The following is a 17,621-nucleotide window of genomic DNA, read 5'->3' on the forward strand; positions in this document are numbered from 1 at the left end:
TAATCAAAGCCATGTGGGATCGGCCTAAAGACAGATAAACAAATAAATACATGAAACAAGACAGAAATCACAGGGGCTGGAGGTACAGCTCAGTGGTAAAGCACTGGCCTAGCATTTGTGAGGCTCTGGGTTTGATCCCCAGCACCACAAAAAAATTAAGTTAAACAGGGAAGGAGATTCTAGACACAGACTTCCAGAAATGTAGTAACTTGAGTTTTGACTGAGATACAAATTCACTGAGAAAGTTTACTCTGTAGCAAATAGTGCCGGAATGATTGTAGACACACATGCTAAAAAAAAAAGACCTTTGAGCAAAAACTCATGTCCTACATGAAAATTGATTGAAGATGGAGCATAAAACTAAATCTTTTTTCTTTCTTCTTCTTCTTTTTTTTTTTCTGTTGGTACCAGGGATCAAACTCACGACCACCGGCTTGCAGGCAGGAGCTTATGCCGGCTGATCTAAATCTCCGGCCCCCCCCCCCTTTTTTTTCTTTTTCTTTCTTTCTGTCTTAGGTAGGGTCTCACTACATAGCTCAGGCTGACTTTGAACTTGCTTATGTGGCCCAGGCTGACCTCGAACTCACAGAATCCTCTTGCCTCAGCCTCTGAAGTGCTGGGATTACAGATATGTACTATCATGCCTGGCTAACCCTAAAACTTAAACCTACAACTATAATACTTCTTAAACAAAATAAAAGAAAATTTGAGTTAAGGCCCCCCACCCCGATTTTTTTTTTTTTTTTTTTTTTTTTTTTGGTGGTAGCTGGTATTGAACTCACTGTGGCAGATAACTCCAGTGACACCCTTTGAATCCAAAACAATTACTGTGACCTTGATTATTTGGAGACTCATTTCCTTATATGATATGTAAAAAGTTGGCTAGTGTATTTCCTTCTCTCTTCAACTGGCTCTAAGCATTGCAAATAGGGCTAGCCGAGGTTCTAATATGCAATCTCTATAGCCAAGAGACATCCTCGCATAGTGTTCTCCGTACAAGACAGATATGTACAGGATTGAGCACGTGGAGATGTTAGAGCCAGTGGCTCCGGGAATGTCACCTGCATACAGCCTCAAGATAAGAGGCTATGACTCCCCAGGGCACAAGAGTTTGCATATCAGAAAGGAAGCAATAGCCCCCCAAAACAATTCCACTGCCACCTTAATTGCATTGTGTAAATTGATCCTTCTGCATGTCTTTATCTCTGCAAATTACAGAGATGCCATCTTGCACCTGGCCAGCCAGCTCAAGTTACTCAAGTAATTCCTGCCATCCTGATTGTCACTCATCCCTGAGCCACCCCCTGCTCACAAGATACTAAATGCTGGAGGGGCCTGGGATCAAGGCCTTTGTCCAGATGTCCTCCAGAGGATTGGACTTAGGACCACTTGGCTGCCCTTAACTTGGAACGTGTCTTGGTGTCTTTACTCTCACGGTGGGTTGCATTGGTGGTGGTGGATTGGAATTAACTTGCTGGGATTCTAATGATGTCTCAATGGGATTACAAATATAATTTTTGGATTGTGCAGAAAACTAGAAAGAGGATTACAATGCTTGGATGACTGAACTCGATATTTGGGTTTACAATAACTCATGACTTCACACTTGTCTGGTAGGTGCTTATGCTACTGAGCTAAATTCCTGGCCAAAATTTCCAAACTATAACATCAAAAACTTGAAGCCAGGCTTAGTGGCACACACCTGTAATTCCAGCACTCAGAAGGCTGAGGCAGGAGGACTGCTGTGAGTTCAAAGCCAATCTGGGGTACATGGTGAGACCCTGTCTCAAAAACAAAACAAAACAACAAAAAAAGAGAAAGGTACCTGGGTTCAAGAGGAGTACCAGCCTGCCCCACTCAGAAGTAAACTTTCTGAGAGCCAAAGTGGAGGAGCCTGAGTTGCCAAACCTATCTCCTGTGAATTCACAGCATAAGCTGGGATGCAGCCCTGCCCTTCAGCACCTCGGTATCAGCTCAGTGTTCTGGGCCCTGCTTAAAAATAAAAAAATCACCCCGTGTTGTAAGGATGGTTTTCCTGATTGAACAGGTGTGTGGTACCTTTACCTCGGAGACAAATATTTGGAGCAGATTTGCCTTGTACCCAGTTAATCGTGTCAGGTACTTTACTCTCCGGGGTTTTTCTTGCTGAAAGATACTGCTAAAGTACTGGGTAGGTGTGTGCCCAAGTGGCCAAATATTTATAAGATAGTCATACTGGCTTGACAATTCTGTAAATCACCATGAGGAAAAGATGTTTCAAAATAAATGTAAGTCACTGCTGTTAAATAAATGGAAATCAGTTAAATACACTGTTTATAGCACCTATTGTGAAAAAAAATATGAGAATTTGTTTTTTGAAAGCCAGTGTTAAAATAATGGAAAAGGGACCAGAGATTTAGCTCAGCAGCATAAGCGCCTGCCTGGCAATCGTGCGGTCATGAGTTCGATTCCCCAGCACCAAAAAAAAAAAAGTTCTGAGTTCAATTCCTGGTACCAAAAAAATAAATAAAGTGGAAAAAACAAGTCGCAGATTGGGAGAAAACATTTAAGTCTCTCATAAATCACTCCTATTCAGAATAGATTAACAGGTCCCAAAACTCAAAAATAAGAACTAAAAAAAAAAGGATGTTGGGGGGCCTGGGTGCAGTGCTGCTCCCCTATAATCCCAGCCCCATATCAGGGGCTGAGACTGGAAGGTCACAAGCGCAGGCCCTGCCAGAGTAACACTGTAGCCCGTCTCAAAGTAAAAAGGCTGGGGACATAGTTTAGTCCCAAATACCCCACAACTGAATCCCTAGTACTACAAAGGCGGGGTGCGTGAAAAGATAACCCATAAAATAGAAGATAAAATTTGTTAGATATCTGATAAGAACCAGGCATGATCGGTCACGCTTGTAATCCCAGCACTCCGGAGGCTGAGGCAGGAGGATCTCAAGTTTGAAGCCAGCCTGGGAAGATTCATTAAGACTGTGTCTCAAAATTTTAAGAGATGGGAGACAGGGCTCGGGCACAATGCCTGCCTGCCAAGCACCAGGTCCTGAGTTTGATTTCTGAACAAAAAAAAAGAGGTGAGGATATAGCTCAGGGGTAGAGTGTTCGCCTACAATTTGCAAGTCCTTGGGCTTAATTCCTAGTACCGACAAACAAAAACAAAACCTACAACTCAATAACAAAGGACTAATCCAATTAAAATAATGCACAAGGTATTTGAATAAACATCCTTTCAATTAAAATATATAAATGTTTCTATAAGTACATGAAAACATGGTTCACATCAGTTATTAGGGAAGTGTAAATTAAGGCCAAAATGAATTTCTTTCTTTCTTTGTTGGTGCTAGGAATCAGACTCAGACTCAGGACTCTGTGCTTGCCAGGCAGGTGCTGCGCCTCTGAACCAAATCCCTGGCCTTTTAAAAATTTTTTTATTTTAGACAGTCTATTGCACAGCATTATACTGTAAGCAGCAGGCTGAAATACTGTTCTCTTTTTTTAACTTCAGTCGATTAGTGAGCTGACTGTGGGGCTTTGAATAATCAGAGAAGCAAGATTTCTATTTAGCTTCCCTTATGTAGGACCAAGAGATTTTTAAACTTTTATTTATTTATTTATTTATTTTGTTGAGGCAGGATCTTGCTATGCAGTCCAGACTGGCCTTGAACTCACGATGTAGCCCAGGTTGGCCTCAAACTCAAAGCAATCCTTCTGCCTCAGCCTCCTGAGTGCTGGGATTACCGATGTGCACCACCACACCTGGCTGAGATTTATTAAAATTAAGATTATTGGTACATTTTAAATATATATAATGATCACATTCACCATAGAGAATTTGTACCTGTGCATGACATAACTTGATTTTTCTTTTTATTCATTTCCTGGCCCTTGTTTTGACACCTCTTCCCCTCCTTATATAAAAGCTTTGTTTCCATTTTTCTATTTTTTCTTGTCCCTTCTTTCTCTTTCCCTCCCCACTTCTGGTTCCCCTTCTCATTTGAACATTTTCTTCCCACTTCCCAATATCTATTATCCATTTTGAAGACCACAGTGAATTCCTCCTATGCACTTATTTGAATATTTAAATTAAAAAGATGACTGGACCAGGTCTGGAGAGGACACAGAATCCTCATCCATTGCTGGTGGGTTGTGAACTGCTAAACCACTTGGTCTATGTTGGGTGGTTTCTTTTCTTTTTTTGTCTTTTTCCTTTTTATCGGTACTGGGGATTGAACTCATGACTGCCTGCCTGCAAGGCAGGCGCTTATGCCGCTGAGCTAAATCCCCAGCCCTTTGGTGGTTTCTTAATAAGGGACACTTGCCGACTGCTTGCGATCCAGTCCACTCCTAGGATCTACTTGGGAGCTCTGAAAGTCCCTATGCGCGGGCAGGTGTGCACAGACGTGTGATTCGTAACAGCAGGAATCTGGAAGTGAGGGCTGGGGTATAACTCAGAGCTCCTGGGCCACAAACACCAGCAAAACCCTGGAGATAACCTGAAGGTCCATCGGTGAGTGAGTGGGTAAAGACGCATGACAACCCCAGACAACGGCAGGCCACTCAGCAACAGCAGGAGGAAGGGCTGACCGGAGGGCCACAAAGGGTCCTCAGAATGGTCACACTGAGGCAAGGAAGCCAGACCCAGGGACGCTGCTTTAGGAGTCCATTGAGCGGGCAGTGCATGAGGAGGAGTGAGGGAAGGTCCAGGAAAGAGACGGGGCACAGGGGACCTGCCTGTTCCGGTGCCGGGGACGGGCCCAGGTGTAGACTTACAGGATGTGATCGGACAGTATGGTGAATGTCTAAAGCATTTTAAAAATTTTATTACAGGGAAAGACACCTTGCGATGAATTCCCCTCAAAACAGTCCCCTCAAAAGTTAAAAAAAAATAAGGAAAAATAGAAACAAAGGTTTATGTAAATGGGGAGGAGGATGGGGGAACGGAGAAAAGAAGAAACAAGTTCTGTCCTGTACAGGTGCAAACTCCCTACGGTCAGTGTGATCATTCTGTGTACCTAGGACGTACCAGCAAAGTCTGACCGAAGGAAACACAGGCCCCAGGCTTCCAACACACTCATCCCAGCTTCCCTGCTGCTTTCCCAAGCAGCTCTAAAGCCCTCTTTTGTGAGTGTCTTTAGCCGCACTGTCATGGCCGCCCTGATGCTCTCAATCAGTCCAAAACGTCTACCTTTCAGAGTCATTTTCACTTTGGGAAAGAGCTGGAAGCTGCACAGCACCAGATCCAGTAAATAAGGTGGATCAGGACTCACTGCAGAGGGGTTTTTTTTTTTTTTTTTTGTCTTTTTCCTTTTTTATTGGTACCGGGGATCGAACTCACGACCACAAACTTGCAAGGCAGGTGCTTATGCCGCTGAGCTAAATCCCCAGCCCCTAGAAGGGTTTTTTTTGTTGTTGTTGTTTTGGTTTTTTTGTCTTTTTGAGACAGGGTCTCACTATGCAGTTCAGGCTGGCCTTGAGCTCACTTTGTAGCCCAGGCTGGTCTCGAATTTGCAAGGATCCTCCTGCAAATCCTCAGCCTCCCGAGTGCTGGGTTTACAGGAGTGCACCACCATGCCTGGCTCATTTACTGTATATTTTGACCACTCCTTGTATGTCAAGACGTCAACGTCAACCTTGAAGTACATGCAAGCTGTTAAAAAACAATCTTAAAAGTAAATGAAAAAGAATTTCATAGTTAAACAACTTCAGCTAAAGGCCCCATCAGCTGACCAAGTCTTGCAAGATGCCACACGGCCTACAGTTCAGGAGGGCTTTCAGGAGATCCTGGCGTGCAGAAGTCTGAGCTCCGAGGTACACAGAACGTCATCTCAGCCTGCACCATGACCCCCTGTTCCCGTGAACCCCTGCACACTCCTCTGAATCAAGATGAAAACCTTTCTGGGTGGCTCCCCGAATCCCAGGGACCCACAGAGTAGGCCCGGGGAGCAGACGCAGGAGCATAAGAACAGGGTCAGGGACCCCCAGCCCCCTCCCCTGTGAGGGGCTCAGTCCAGATCTCAGGGGTACCTGGTGGCTCTTGAGGAGCTGGCCCTCCTCAGTCACTCGCTTGTGTCGTCTCCTTTGCAGGGCCTTGGCCTCTGTCCTTGCCTGCCACAGTCTCTCAGGGGTCACGTAGGGCCTGAAAGGCGGTAGTCTGAGCTCGCTCCCCCAATGGGCCTGGTCCTGGCCTGCACTCGGCTCCCCGGTCCCTTCCAGGTCCTTCCTGGGACAACAGACAGGGGTCCTCAGCTCCCGGCCCGGGGCACCGAGTTCTCCTTAATGCACAGGACAGCAAACCAAGTGCAGAATCCTCCAAGTCACGGACACTTTCATGTCAGAGTCAGCAGGGTCAGGATTTAACTCTTTCAGAAACAGGCGGCCAGAGAAAACTGGAATTTGAGGTCGGGAGACCCAAGTCCAGGGCCACAGAGCTTGAGACGGCAGCTCAGGATGTGGACCTGTGACTGTCTCTCCGGTTCCATTTAAATATTTTTAATAATAAAAATAATAATAATTTGCAGTTTTGAGCCTGGGGTTGTCCACGCATGTCCTCCCACTACTGTGGGAGGCTGAGGCAGGAAGATTGCAAGTTTGAGCCTAGTCAGGGCAATTTACCAATTTAACCAATTTAGCAAGACCTTGTTTCAAGGTTTAAAATACTAAAACGGGTGGGGATGGAGCTTGGTGTGAAGGCTCTGGGGTCAAGGCTTTCATCCTGTACTTATTATGCATATGCATATTTTTATTATTTCGATTCTTTTTGGATTTTTTTTTTAATTTTTTTTTGTCTTTTTTGTTTTTTTTATCGGTACCAGGGATCGAACTCACGACTGCCTGCTTGCAAGGCAGACGCTTATGCCGCTGAGCTAAATCCCCAGCCCCTATTTCGATTCTTTTTGGATTTTTGAGACAGACTCTCACTGTGTGATTCAGGCTGGCCTCGAACTCAAGATGATCCTCTTGCCTCTGCCTCCTGGATGCTGGGATTACAGGTCCCCACCCCACAGCAGGCTGCACACATATACTTTTAATGGAAATTTAATTGTTATTTTCTAATAATTGCATGATTTTTTTTTGTTTTGTCTTTTTTTTTTTTTTTTTTTTTTTTTTTTTTTTTTTTTTTTTTTATCGGTACCAGGGTTCGAACTTACGACCGCCTGCTTGCAAGGCAGGGGCTTATGCTGCTGAGCTAAATCCCCAGCCCCTGTTTTGTCTTTTTGAGACAGGGTCTCATATGCAGTTCAGGCTGGGCTTAGGCTCACTTTGTAGCCCAGGCTGGTCTCGAACTTGCAACAATCCTCCTGCCTCAGCCTCCTGAGTGCTGGGATTACAGGTGTACGACACCACACCTAGCAATGACTGCATGTTTTTACATTGTCATACATATATGATTTTGTAATGTATTTTTCAATGAGCATTACAGATTTTCCTGTGTTAAAAAAATCCTTTATGTTTTTTTTTATACTAAGAATGAATTCAGGTATTTTTTCTGTAGGGCGTGGATCGGGAATCGAACTCAGGACCTCACCCTCACTAGGCAGACAGACAGTGAAGCATCGAGCTAAATCCCTGCACCCCACCCCCCAGCCCTTCTTATTTTTATTTTCATTCTGAGCCTGGCTTTGGCTAACTCCCAGTTGCCCAAACTGGACTCGATTTTTCAATCCTCCTGCCTAAGCCTCCCAGAGTACTGGGAGTAGAGATGTAAACCCCCAGACCTGGCTCATAAATATGCTTTTTTCCTTTCTGGCTCTCTCTTGATCTTTTTCTACTTAGAAAGAACACATTCTCACTCCAGGAAAACAAAATTTAAATATATACAATATATAGAAAATAATCAGGCATGGGGCTTAGCTCAGTGGCACGAGCACCTGTTTAGCAAGCTCGAGGTCACAAGTTTGATTCCCGGTACAAAAAACAAAAACAAAATTGATGCCATGATGAGCACCCTCATGTGTTGCGAGGCCTCTTGGCCTCTTTTATTTATTCTTCTCCTAATTCAATGAATAAATATTTATTGAGCATCTACTATGCATGTGCCAGGCGCAGTACCGGGCACAAGGGTCTGAGGCTGAACAGGACATATCTATATCAATGCCCCTGCAAGAAGACACGTGATAGAAGCTCGGGGTCTGCCAGAGCGGGACAGACACAGACACAAGTTTAACACTGATTATTCTTTAGCGGGATTGGTCCCCAGCAGGCCACCTCACTCTGGGGATTTAATTCCCACATCTGGGTTACGGCGGATCCTCTCAGAACCCCAGCTCACCTTGGTCTTTCTGGAGTCCCCTGCTCTTGGGTCCTGAGCTCTGAGTGCCCTTCCTCAGAGGTTTCTGAGTGCCAGGGCACCCTCTCTGGCCCTCCTAGAGTTGACGAAAGCTGATTCTCATTCCCCGTTTCTGCAGCATCTGGAAAGTTGGCCTGGAACAGAGATGTCCACGGTGCTGGCTGGGGGCTGGCTGGAGTGAAGCCCAGCTCCTCAGAGGCAGGCGCATCCCAGGGGCTGGCTGGGGAAGGCACTGGGGAGGAGGAGCTGAGAGGCAGGGAGAGGCTGGTGCCCGTCAGAAGCCAGTCACATCACCAGCACCAGGGTCCCCATTAGCACGAGGCCGGGGCGATGCTCTGAGGACAGCTGGCTAGGGCATCCTGAGTACTTCAGGACTGAGGGAGGCCCACTCATGCTTTCCGCTGCTCCAGAGCTCAGGCTCCTTGTGTCTGTCACCACCTCAGTCTCTCTCTCCAGCCTGGTGATCATGAGCCGGCTGGGGACATTAGACCCAGTCCCCAGGTCTAACGACCTGACTCCATGCATGAAATGACCCAGCTGGAGCCATGGCAAGTGAGCACCCCCGAGGCAGGGCCGGGGGCAGGACACCCGAAACGGGTGAAGCTCTGAGGGGCACAATGACGTCACGCCCATGGCCACATAATTCGTGCAGCACAGGGACCTCATGACTGTGCTTGTGGGGCAAACGAAAGGCCAGGGAAGGAAGCCCCTCCGGCCCTCTCACTTCAACTGTTGGCTTTATTTGCACGCCAGGAATTGAACCCGGGGCCTCGTACAAGTTGAGCACATCCTCTATCCCCAGGCTGCACCCCCAACCCCACAGTGACATTTTGGCCCTGGGGAAGCTGCAAGTGGAGGATGAGCTCCTCTGTGTCTGCAAGCACGTGCAATGTGGCACTTTTAAAAAGAGAGAGACTCGATGGAAAGAGGTTGGTGAGGGGCAGATGCTGCTGTGGTTGGGCTAGGAGTGCCTCAAAGCCTGGGTGGAAAAGCCTTGCTCCCCAGGTGATCGCCACTGAGAGGTGGTGGAAAATAAAGAGGCAGAGCCTTGAGGGAGGGCTTCGGATCACTGCGGTTGTGGCTTCCCCTCGAGAGCAAAGAGGGGAAGAGCAACACCCAGGCCTCCCTCTTCCTCTCTTACTTCCTGGGCTGGAGGTGAGTGGTTTTGCTCTGTCACACACCCCTTCTGTGATGGCCAGAGCCATGGGGCTCACGACCATGAATTTAAGAGCTAAAACTGTGACCAATAGAAACCTTTTCTCTTAATAAGCCAGTTATCTCTGGTATTTGTTATAGTGACGGAGCAGTGACTAACACAGAAGCCTAGGATGGATGCAGACTGGGGCCATGGAGGAAGATGGTTGGCCTTGAGTAGCTTCCAGGGGAATATGAAGGTTGTGAGGGGCCTGGCGGCCATGCAGGATACCTGCTGGACCATGTAGATCATGCTTGGTTTACTCTCAACATCTTCCTGTTATAGAAGCCAGCACTGTTTTAGTGGGAGGTTTCCCTTCTCCAACTGGGCCCATGGGGTTCACTGGAGACAACTAGCAACTTGGGCACCATTGTACCAGAAAATCCAGGCCACACCCCATTGCCATGGTGATTGGCTTAGAGATGAGCATGTGACTACGTCTTGGCCAATGAGAGGGATGCCAGAGATTTCCTTCATCTGCTGTAAAGAGGGTGTCTTCCTGTTGGGGATGCTAGATTAGAGGATTCAAGATAGGAAGAGGGTAGCCTGAGGTGGCCAGGGAAGTCCTTGTCACCTTGTAGAAAAAGACTGCTTCAGAATGAACTCAATACAGGGGAAGGCAAAGCCAAGAAATACTCATTTAGCACCTTGATCCAGCCATACCTGAAGTCCACAATGGAATTCTTTGTTACCTAAGCAGATGTATTCTAATATCTGCTTAATTCAGTTTGCACTGGATTTTTTGTCACTTGTAACAGAGTGTTAATTAAAGCAGATGGGGAGGAAGCCTGGGCAGGGAAAAGGAAAGGGGCCAGCTGGGAGTGGAGATGCCAGAACACAAGGCCAAGTCCCTACCTGGCTGAGCGCTAATACGGTGGACCCAAATACGGTGGAACCAGCATCAGCCCTCTTTCTGGTGGGACTCAGCTCTGGATGTGGCTGGACCCCTGGATCCTCAGTGCCATCCACCGTGTCCATCTGGGTGTTTCTGTTGTCCGTTGTTCTGCGGCCAAGAAGGGCACTGAATGAGGGGCTTCAGCTGCTGCACAGGAGAAACTGAGTCAGGGTCTCAGCAGCCCATGCTCTCACTACTGCTCCAGGAGCCCGGATGGAGCCTGCAGGGTGGGGGGCCTAGCAAGGAGCGCAGCAGCGAACAGGGAGCAGGGCCCGCCTACTGCGCACGCGCGGTTTCCTTATTCCGGCCATGGTCTGAGCAAAGGCTGCTGAGGACCGAGCACCAAGTACCAGGGTTACCCCGGCCGCCCCTCCACGGCAGGGCAGAGCTGACTCAGGGACGGGTGCACGCAGCTTTTCCCAAGGGCTGCTTGTCTTCCATTCCCCTTCGGTTTTGCTGTTCACAGCCCTAGAAAACCGTGAGCTCGACAAGGTGCTGGTGGTGACTTTGGTTAGCGCTGCAGCCCGCGGGCAACCAGGCCGTGCAGGCGACGCGCATGGCTGGCTGCAGGCAGAAGCCGGGGCTGTGTCCAGGTCCCCAGGAGGCCTCTCCTCCCCAGCCCTCTCATATGCGGTGCCCCTAACCCTTCCCTTCCTCTGAGCCTTCCTACCCCAGAGGCGGGTGACCCATCTGGGGACCGGCTCCCTTTGGGCCCTTTAATTACCCCCATTGTCCACTGAACTTGGAAGTCTAACACCCCAACATTCCACAAGCTAAAGTTTTTTGAGGGGCAGAGGCCCTAGGGGAAACCTGGCCGCAGCTGCAACTGAGCATCCAGACAAGAAGTGGGAAGCTCCGGCCCCAGCGGAGGGGCAGGGAGGCCAAGGACAGGCCCAGCGTAGGGTGGCACGAGCAGACTAGCACCCCGCTCAGAGCCCTGGGCACCCTTTTCTGTGAGTGGCTTTTCTGAGGTGTAATTCACGTACCAACACCCTGCGCCTTTTGAAAAGGTGCAACTCAGTACTTTCTGGTGTACACAATTGGGAACTTGTCAGCACAATTTTAGAACATTTTGATCACCCCCAAAGAAATTCCACATCCCTGGGTCAGCACCTCCGATCTCCCCACCCACTCTAGCACCGGGTAACCACTAACTTTTTGAAGTTACACATTTCCTCATTCTGGATATTTCAGAATGGAATATGCATTCTGTCTAAACGGAATCAGATGGTACATGGTACTTGGTGAGGAACTTTTTTCCACTTAGCAAAATGCTTTCCAGTTACATTTCATTTTGTAGTAAGTATCAGAATTTTATTATTATTATTATTATTTTGGTATTTTTCATTTTTATCGGTACCAGGGATTGAACTCACGACCGCCTGCTTGCAAGGCAGGTGCTTATGCCATTGAGCTAAATCCCCAGCCCCTATTTTTTTTTTTTTTTTTTGAGGAGTTGGGTTTGCACTGCTAGACAAATGCTGTACCACTGAACTATACCTTTTATTCCTTTTTCTGGCTAAATAACATTCATTGTACAGACACCACATTGTGTTGATCCATTCATTGGAATAGATTGACACATTTTAGCTACAGTGTTGATATGGATGTTCATGTACAAGTGAACACTTGTGAATGCATCTTCATTTCTCTGGATATACATTTAGGAGTAGAATTGCTGGCTCCACTGAAATGTGGTGACTCATGTTTATTTTGTTCTCCTGAATAACAGACTGTTTCCTAAAGTGGCTGCATTGTTTTATGTTCCTGCCATTGCAGACAGAGTTCCAGTTTTTTTTTTTTTTGTCTTTTTCCTTTTTATCGGTACCAGGGATCGAACTCAGGACTGCCTGTTTGCAAGGCAGGCGCTTATGCCGCTGAGCTAAATCCCCAGCCCCGAGAGTTCCAGTTTTTCCACATCCTCTCCAGCACTTGTTATTACTCATCTTTTTAAAAAAATTTTTTTTTGTCTTTTTTGTTTTTATTGGTACCAGGGATTGAACTCACCACTGCCTGCTTGCAAGGCAGGCCCTTATGCCGCTGAGCTAAATCCCCAGTCCCCCCCCCCCATCTTTTTAAAAATATAGTTGGGGCTGGGGATTTAGCTCAGTGGCATAAGCACCTGCCTTGCAAGTGTGCAGTTGTGAGTTCGATCCCTGGTACCGATAAAAACGAAAAAGATAAAAAAAAAAAAATAAAATAAATAAAAATAAAAATATAGTCAACCTAGTGTGGATGGATGGAAAATGACACTGTGGTTTGGATTTGTACTTCCCTGATGGTTAAAGGTACCGGACACCCTTCATGTGCTTATTGCCTGTCTGTATGTCCTTTCTGGAAATGTGTCTATTCAGAGCTTTTGTTCTGAATAGATACACTTATATTCAGCTATTGATATTGAGTTATCTTTTTATTATAGCATGGTAAATGTTCTTCATAAATTCTACAGTCAGTGCCTTTACTGCATTATGATTTGCAAAGATTTTCTCTCACTTATGCGAATTTTATTTCCGCTGGTCTGTCTGTTGAAGCATAGAACTGTTTAAATTTTGTTAAGGTCCCATTTATCTGTTTTTCTCTTTTGTTGTTTGAACTTTTTTGTGTCCTATCTAACAATCCACTAGATCCTTCTGTCGTAATCCAAGGTCGTGAAAGTTTGTGCCTGTTTTTGGCTTTTAAGAATTGCAAAATTTTAGCTCTTACATTTAAACCTATGATCCATTGTGAACTACTTTTTGCATTTGGGGTGAAACAGGGACCCAGCCCACCTTCATGCTTTTGGTACCGGGGATCAAACTCAGGACCTTGTGTTACCAGGCAGGCGATTACGCTGCTGAGCTAAATCCCAGCCCTCCAGCTTCATTCTTTTGTGTGTGAAGACCTGCTCCCAGCCCCGTCTGGCCAAGGACCCTTCATTCTCCAATGACTTCTCCACGCTTGTGGATATGGAAAGTCATGTGACTACTAATGTGAGGATTTATTTTCTGGATTCTCAGTTGTAGCTCATTGATCAATATAGTTATTTTTTAAAATATGGCTACTTTTTTAGACAAGCTCTCACTATATAGTTCAGGCTGGCTCAAACTCAATGATCTTCCCGCCTCAGCCTCCTGATTGCTGGGATTACAGGGGTGCCCTGCCTCAGTGTCTATTGTTATTCCATGCTGTGCTGTCTTATTATTATAGCTTTGTAGTGACTTTGAAAATGTTTTTCATTGAGTGCCTTTTTATCCCCATCTGAGACCTGCTGGGATGTCTCATAGAAATGTCTGTGATAGCAGAAGAACACAGCAGAGAAAGAAAAACAACCTATAAAATGCATATTTCTGGGAGGTGCCAAGGAAAGCCTGCTCCCATCACTCCCGACCCTGCTCTGGACCTACCAGGAAGCAGCTGGAGGAGTCTCGGTGAGCTATGGGCACTGTACTTGTCCTCACCCGCAGGACGGTTCTGGTTCCGTCTGAGCCTGGTTCTGCCTGCCGACTTGAATTCGCTTGTCACCGGGAGTCGGGAGTCGATGTGTTTGGGGAACGTGCAGCCCTGGGGTCAGGGTTTAAAGGCCAGGGACTGTTGGCCTCCTCCCACTACAGGGTAGTGTCGTGCTCCCAGGCCTGTCACTGCTTTGGTAGCCCCCAGTATGCAATGAGGTGACAATCATCACCATGCCTACCTCACAGGGGGTACTGTGTCAAGGTGGCCGCTCCCTGACAGCCTGCCCTGCTGCCTGCTCCGGGAGGCTCTTTGCTGCCAGGGCCTGCTTGGGCTGCCACCTGGTGGCGCTGTTGTTCTGGGCCCCGATGACTTTTTTCCTCCATCCCTGAGCGCTGACGGCAGGGGCCTCACCTCAGTGCTCAGTGGGCACCATGTGCTGCACCCGGCACACGGTGGGTGCACAGAACCTGACTTTGTTACTCTGAACACAGCTGAAAGCTAAGCTCCAGCTGCCCTGTGGAACAGAGACTGTTCACCCACATGAGAAGTGTGGTACCCACTGTGACAGCCGTGCTTCGAGGCCCAACCTGTCACAGTGGGCTGTTGTGCCACTGCCTGGCCCCTGGAGCAGAGGTGATGGAGCTCAGTGCTGATGCTGGACTCTGTCCCAAAGCCTGGCTCCTGGGGACCAGTCCCTTCTTAGCTACCCTCGATATTCCTAGGATGCCCCCTAGTCCCTGTGTTCAGGACACATTGGTGCAAGACATCAGAGAAGAAACACGATGGCCCACGTTCATGTGGGCACTTGGCTTTGGGTACCAATTTTTTTTAGGTAACCTGGAATTGAATTCATGACCTTGTACTTGCCAAGCAGACCTGGGCTGCTGAGCCATATCCCTGGCATGGTACTCGGCTTTGGATTGGATTGTTTGTTATGGATTAAAAACTGGTGGTTAATTGAACACCAGCTGAATTGAATCAGCATGGTTCAGAGTGTAGATGGCCCCCCTGAGGACTGCTGCCAGAATAACTAGAGACACGGAGAGGGAGAGTAGCACTGCGGGTCCTCCTAAGTGTTGTTGTTTGGACCTGTTGGTTCTCCTGGAGGAGCTGTCATGCTGGCTTCCCCATATGAACACTATCATTGTCATTGATAGTGGCTGTGGTTCCCTTGGGGAGCCCTGGTCCTTATGGCGAGCCGGAGGGGAAGATGTGTGCTGTTTAATCTCCAGGAGAAGCTTGTCACCCTGACTCGACTGTTCTCATCGTTGGAGGAATTTGGGACATCATTGGTGCTGAGGACGGCTGTGGTGCTTTTTGGGGGGAGCCCTGGTCCTTATTTTGAGCATTGCTTCTTGGCTCCAGTGCAGAACCCTCAACCTTTTGGCACAGATCCTCGACTTTCCAGCTTCCAGTGCTGACCTTTGGGCCTTCCCAGTGCAGATCCGTAAGACAGACTTGCGTGAGTCATCGTCGAGGGCTCTAGGTCTTCAGCTGGACTCATGTAGGATACTGTAGGGGATCCAGGCCCTTATTGGATTTTCTAGGTTTTTTTAGTGTTGTGCACTGATTTCTTGCAGCTTCTTGTATTTAACTCTGGGTGACCATCATAAAATAATATTATAAATTCTGTGTCCTGTAAGTATTTAATTGTTTTCCTTGCAACCCCTGACTATACCACCATTTCAGTACACACACACACACACACACACACACACACACAGTTATTCTTTTGTGCACTGAGGGCTTGCTGTATACTAAGCCTCACCATGCTGCTGAAAGCAGGATCAGAAGGTGGCAGGGACACGGGATGTGGTCCTGTTTTTAAGAGGTCCACAGCCTAGAAAAGGAGCAGACAAACCCAAACAATGGCAAGCCTGTGGGGGATGGACTGTCTGTGCGGCGTGGCGTCCTGCTCATCCCCCTGCTCCTGACCTCTCTCACTTTCCACCTTGTCATCCTGGACCTTCAGAAATTGAGACAGAACCAAAAAGTAAAGAGGGAGAACAGCCTGTCGTGGCAGCACGTGCCTGTGATCCCAGCACTCGGGAAGCTGAGGCAGGAGGATCCATGTGAGTTTAAGGCCAGCCTGGGCTACATAATGAGAACTTGTCTCAAAAAAGAAGAAAGAAAAAAAAAAAGCAGGGAGAACCTTCATTTTCTGGATTATTTTTCAAACTCTTCTTTGTAAGAAAGAACTGGGTGCTGGGTGTGGCAGTGCACACCTGCAATCCTGGTAACCTGGGAGGCTCAGAAGGACAGCAAGTCTGAGTTCGGCCATTCATTATGATACTATTTATATATCTTTAAAACATGGCAAGTAACCAGTACAAGGATGTAGAAAAATTGGGGCCACTATGCATTGCTGGTGGGAATGAAAATCAGTGCCATTCCTCTGGAACGCAGTTTGCAGGATGCTCAAAAAACTGAACATAAGGGGCTGGGGATTTAGCTCAGCTGCATAAGCGCCTGCCTTGCAAGCAGGCAGTTGTGAGTTTGATCCCCGGTACCAATTAAAATTTTTTTTTAAAAGCTGAACATAAAACTATCACAGGACCCAGCAGGAAGACCAGGACTTGAACAAGTCTTTGTACAGTGATGTTCATCACAATATTAATCATAATAGCTGACAGGTGGTGACACCCCAAGAGTCCATTGCAATAGTCGGGGACATGAGTCAGCCATTAAAAGGAATGGGAGCCAGGCGTGGTGGCACACACCTGTCATCCCAGCACTTGGGAGGCTGAGACCGGAGAATTGTCACAAATTCAAGACCAGCCTGGGTTACAAAGTGAGAGACCCTGTCTCAAAAAAGGCAAAAAATAAATAAAAGCAATGGGATTCTGAAATTTGTTACAACAGGGGTGAGCCTTGGAAACATTCTGAAAAGTGAAATAAGCCAGAGATAAAGACAAGCATCATAAGATTCCACTTATGTGAGCTGCCCAGAATAGACAAGTTCATAGAAAGTACAGTAGAGGTTACCAGGGGCTCGGGGGAAGGGGAAATGTGGCGGTTGTTGGCTAATGGCTACAGAGTTTCTGTTTGAGGTGACAAAAGTGATAGGACTATTTCCAGAAGATGAAAAATATTCCCAAAAGATGAGGAGTATAAATCAAAAGAGGCCTTTATTCTGGGAACACGAAGAGAGAGGACTGGCACACCGGCCGCTGGAATCTGGCGATCTCTCTCACGCTGACACATGGCGTGGGGGGAATATAAGTAGCCTAAGCTTAGGGCAGTGCCCTAAGGCCATTAGAGATGCACAGGTATTTCATTGGCACACGTTTGGCGCCAGGGGCAGATTCCAAAGGGTGGGGGATATAGGGTTACAGGTAACTCTCTAGGGGCGGGGGAGACAGGAGCTCCCTAATTCTGGCTGAGGCTTTTTCTGGCTACAGTGTCCTGTCTGGGTCAACAACCCTTTCAAAAAGCATCTGGAAACCACTAGATGTTTGCACAACATTGTGAATGTACCCAGTTGCACCAAAATGTATCAACTTAAGATGGACAGAGTGGCTGGGGGTGGAGCCTAGTGGGAGACCATGTGCTTAGCATGTGCTTAGCGTGTATAAGGCCCTGAGTTCGATCTCCCGCACCAAATTTAACAACAGAAAGTTAGAATAGCAAAGTTTATCTTATGTATGTTTTACTATGGTTAAAAAATTGTATTGGTTAGATCAACCCCACAATGAGCTTATACAGAGCAAGAAAGGAAGGGAAAGAGAGAAGAAAGTTTGGGAGTGTCCAGTGAGTCACGGATTTGGGGCCAGAAGTACCCCACTGGCCCTGGTTCATCCTAGATGGTCAATAAATGC

General features: G+C 47.2%; 1 protein-coding gene across 5 annotated transcripts in view; it reads right to left on the reverse strand.

Annotated features, from left to right (window-relative positions):
* Spata21 (spermatogenesis associated 21) overlaps nt 1–14,005 on the reverse strand; it is a 40,184-nt gene extending 26,179 nt beyond the window's left edge. The window contains exons 1-4 of one of the 5 annotated variants that reach the window (XM_063235594.1): nt 13,755–14,005; nt 10,332–10,518; nt 8,264–8,415; nt 6,019–6,130 (exon numbers count right to left, since the gene is read on the reverse strand). In XM_063235594.1, the coding sequence (XP_063091664.1) occupies nt 6,019–6,130; nt 8,264–8,415; nt 10,332–10,454 (387 nt within the window). In that variant the 5' untranslated portion in view covers nt 10,455–10,518; nt 13,755–14,005. Of the gene's footprint in view, nt 1–6,018; nt 6,215–8,263; nt 8,416–10,331; nt 10,519–13,754 lie in introns of all 5 variants that reach the window. The other 4 variants (XM_063235593.1, XM_063235592.1, XM_063235591.1 and 1 more) reach the window with 4 other exon arrangements.
* Between the last annotated feature and the right edge of the window lie 3,616 nt (nt 14,006–17,621).

The sequence above is a fragment of the Cavia porcellus genome, unplaced genomic scaffold (assembly GCF_034190915.1).
Source record: "Cavia porcellus strain 051 isolate PalLab524CR breed Dunkin Hartley unplaced genomic scaffold, mCavPor4.1 scaffold_25, whole genome shotgun sequence".
In the NCBI taxonomy this organism is placed as follows: Eukaryota; Metazoa; Chordata; class Mammalia; order Rodentia; family Caviidae; genus Cavia; species Cavia porcellus.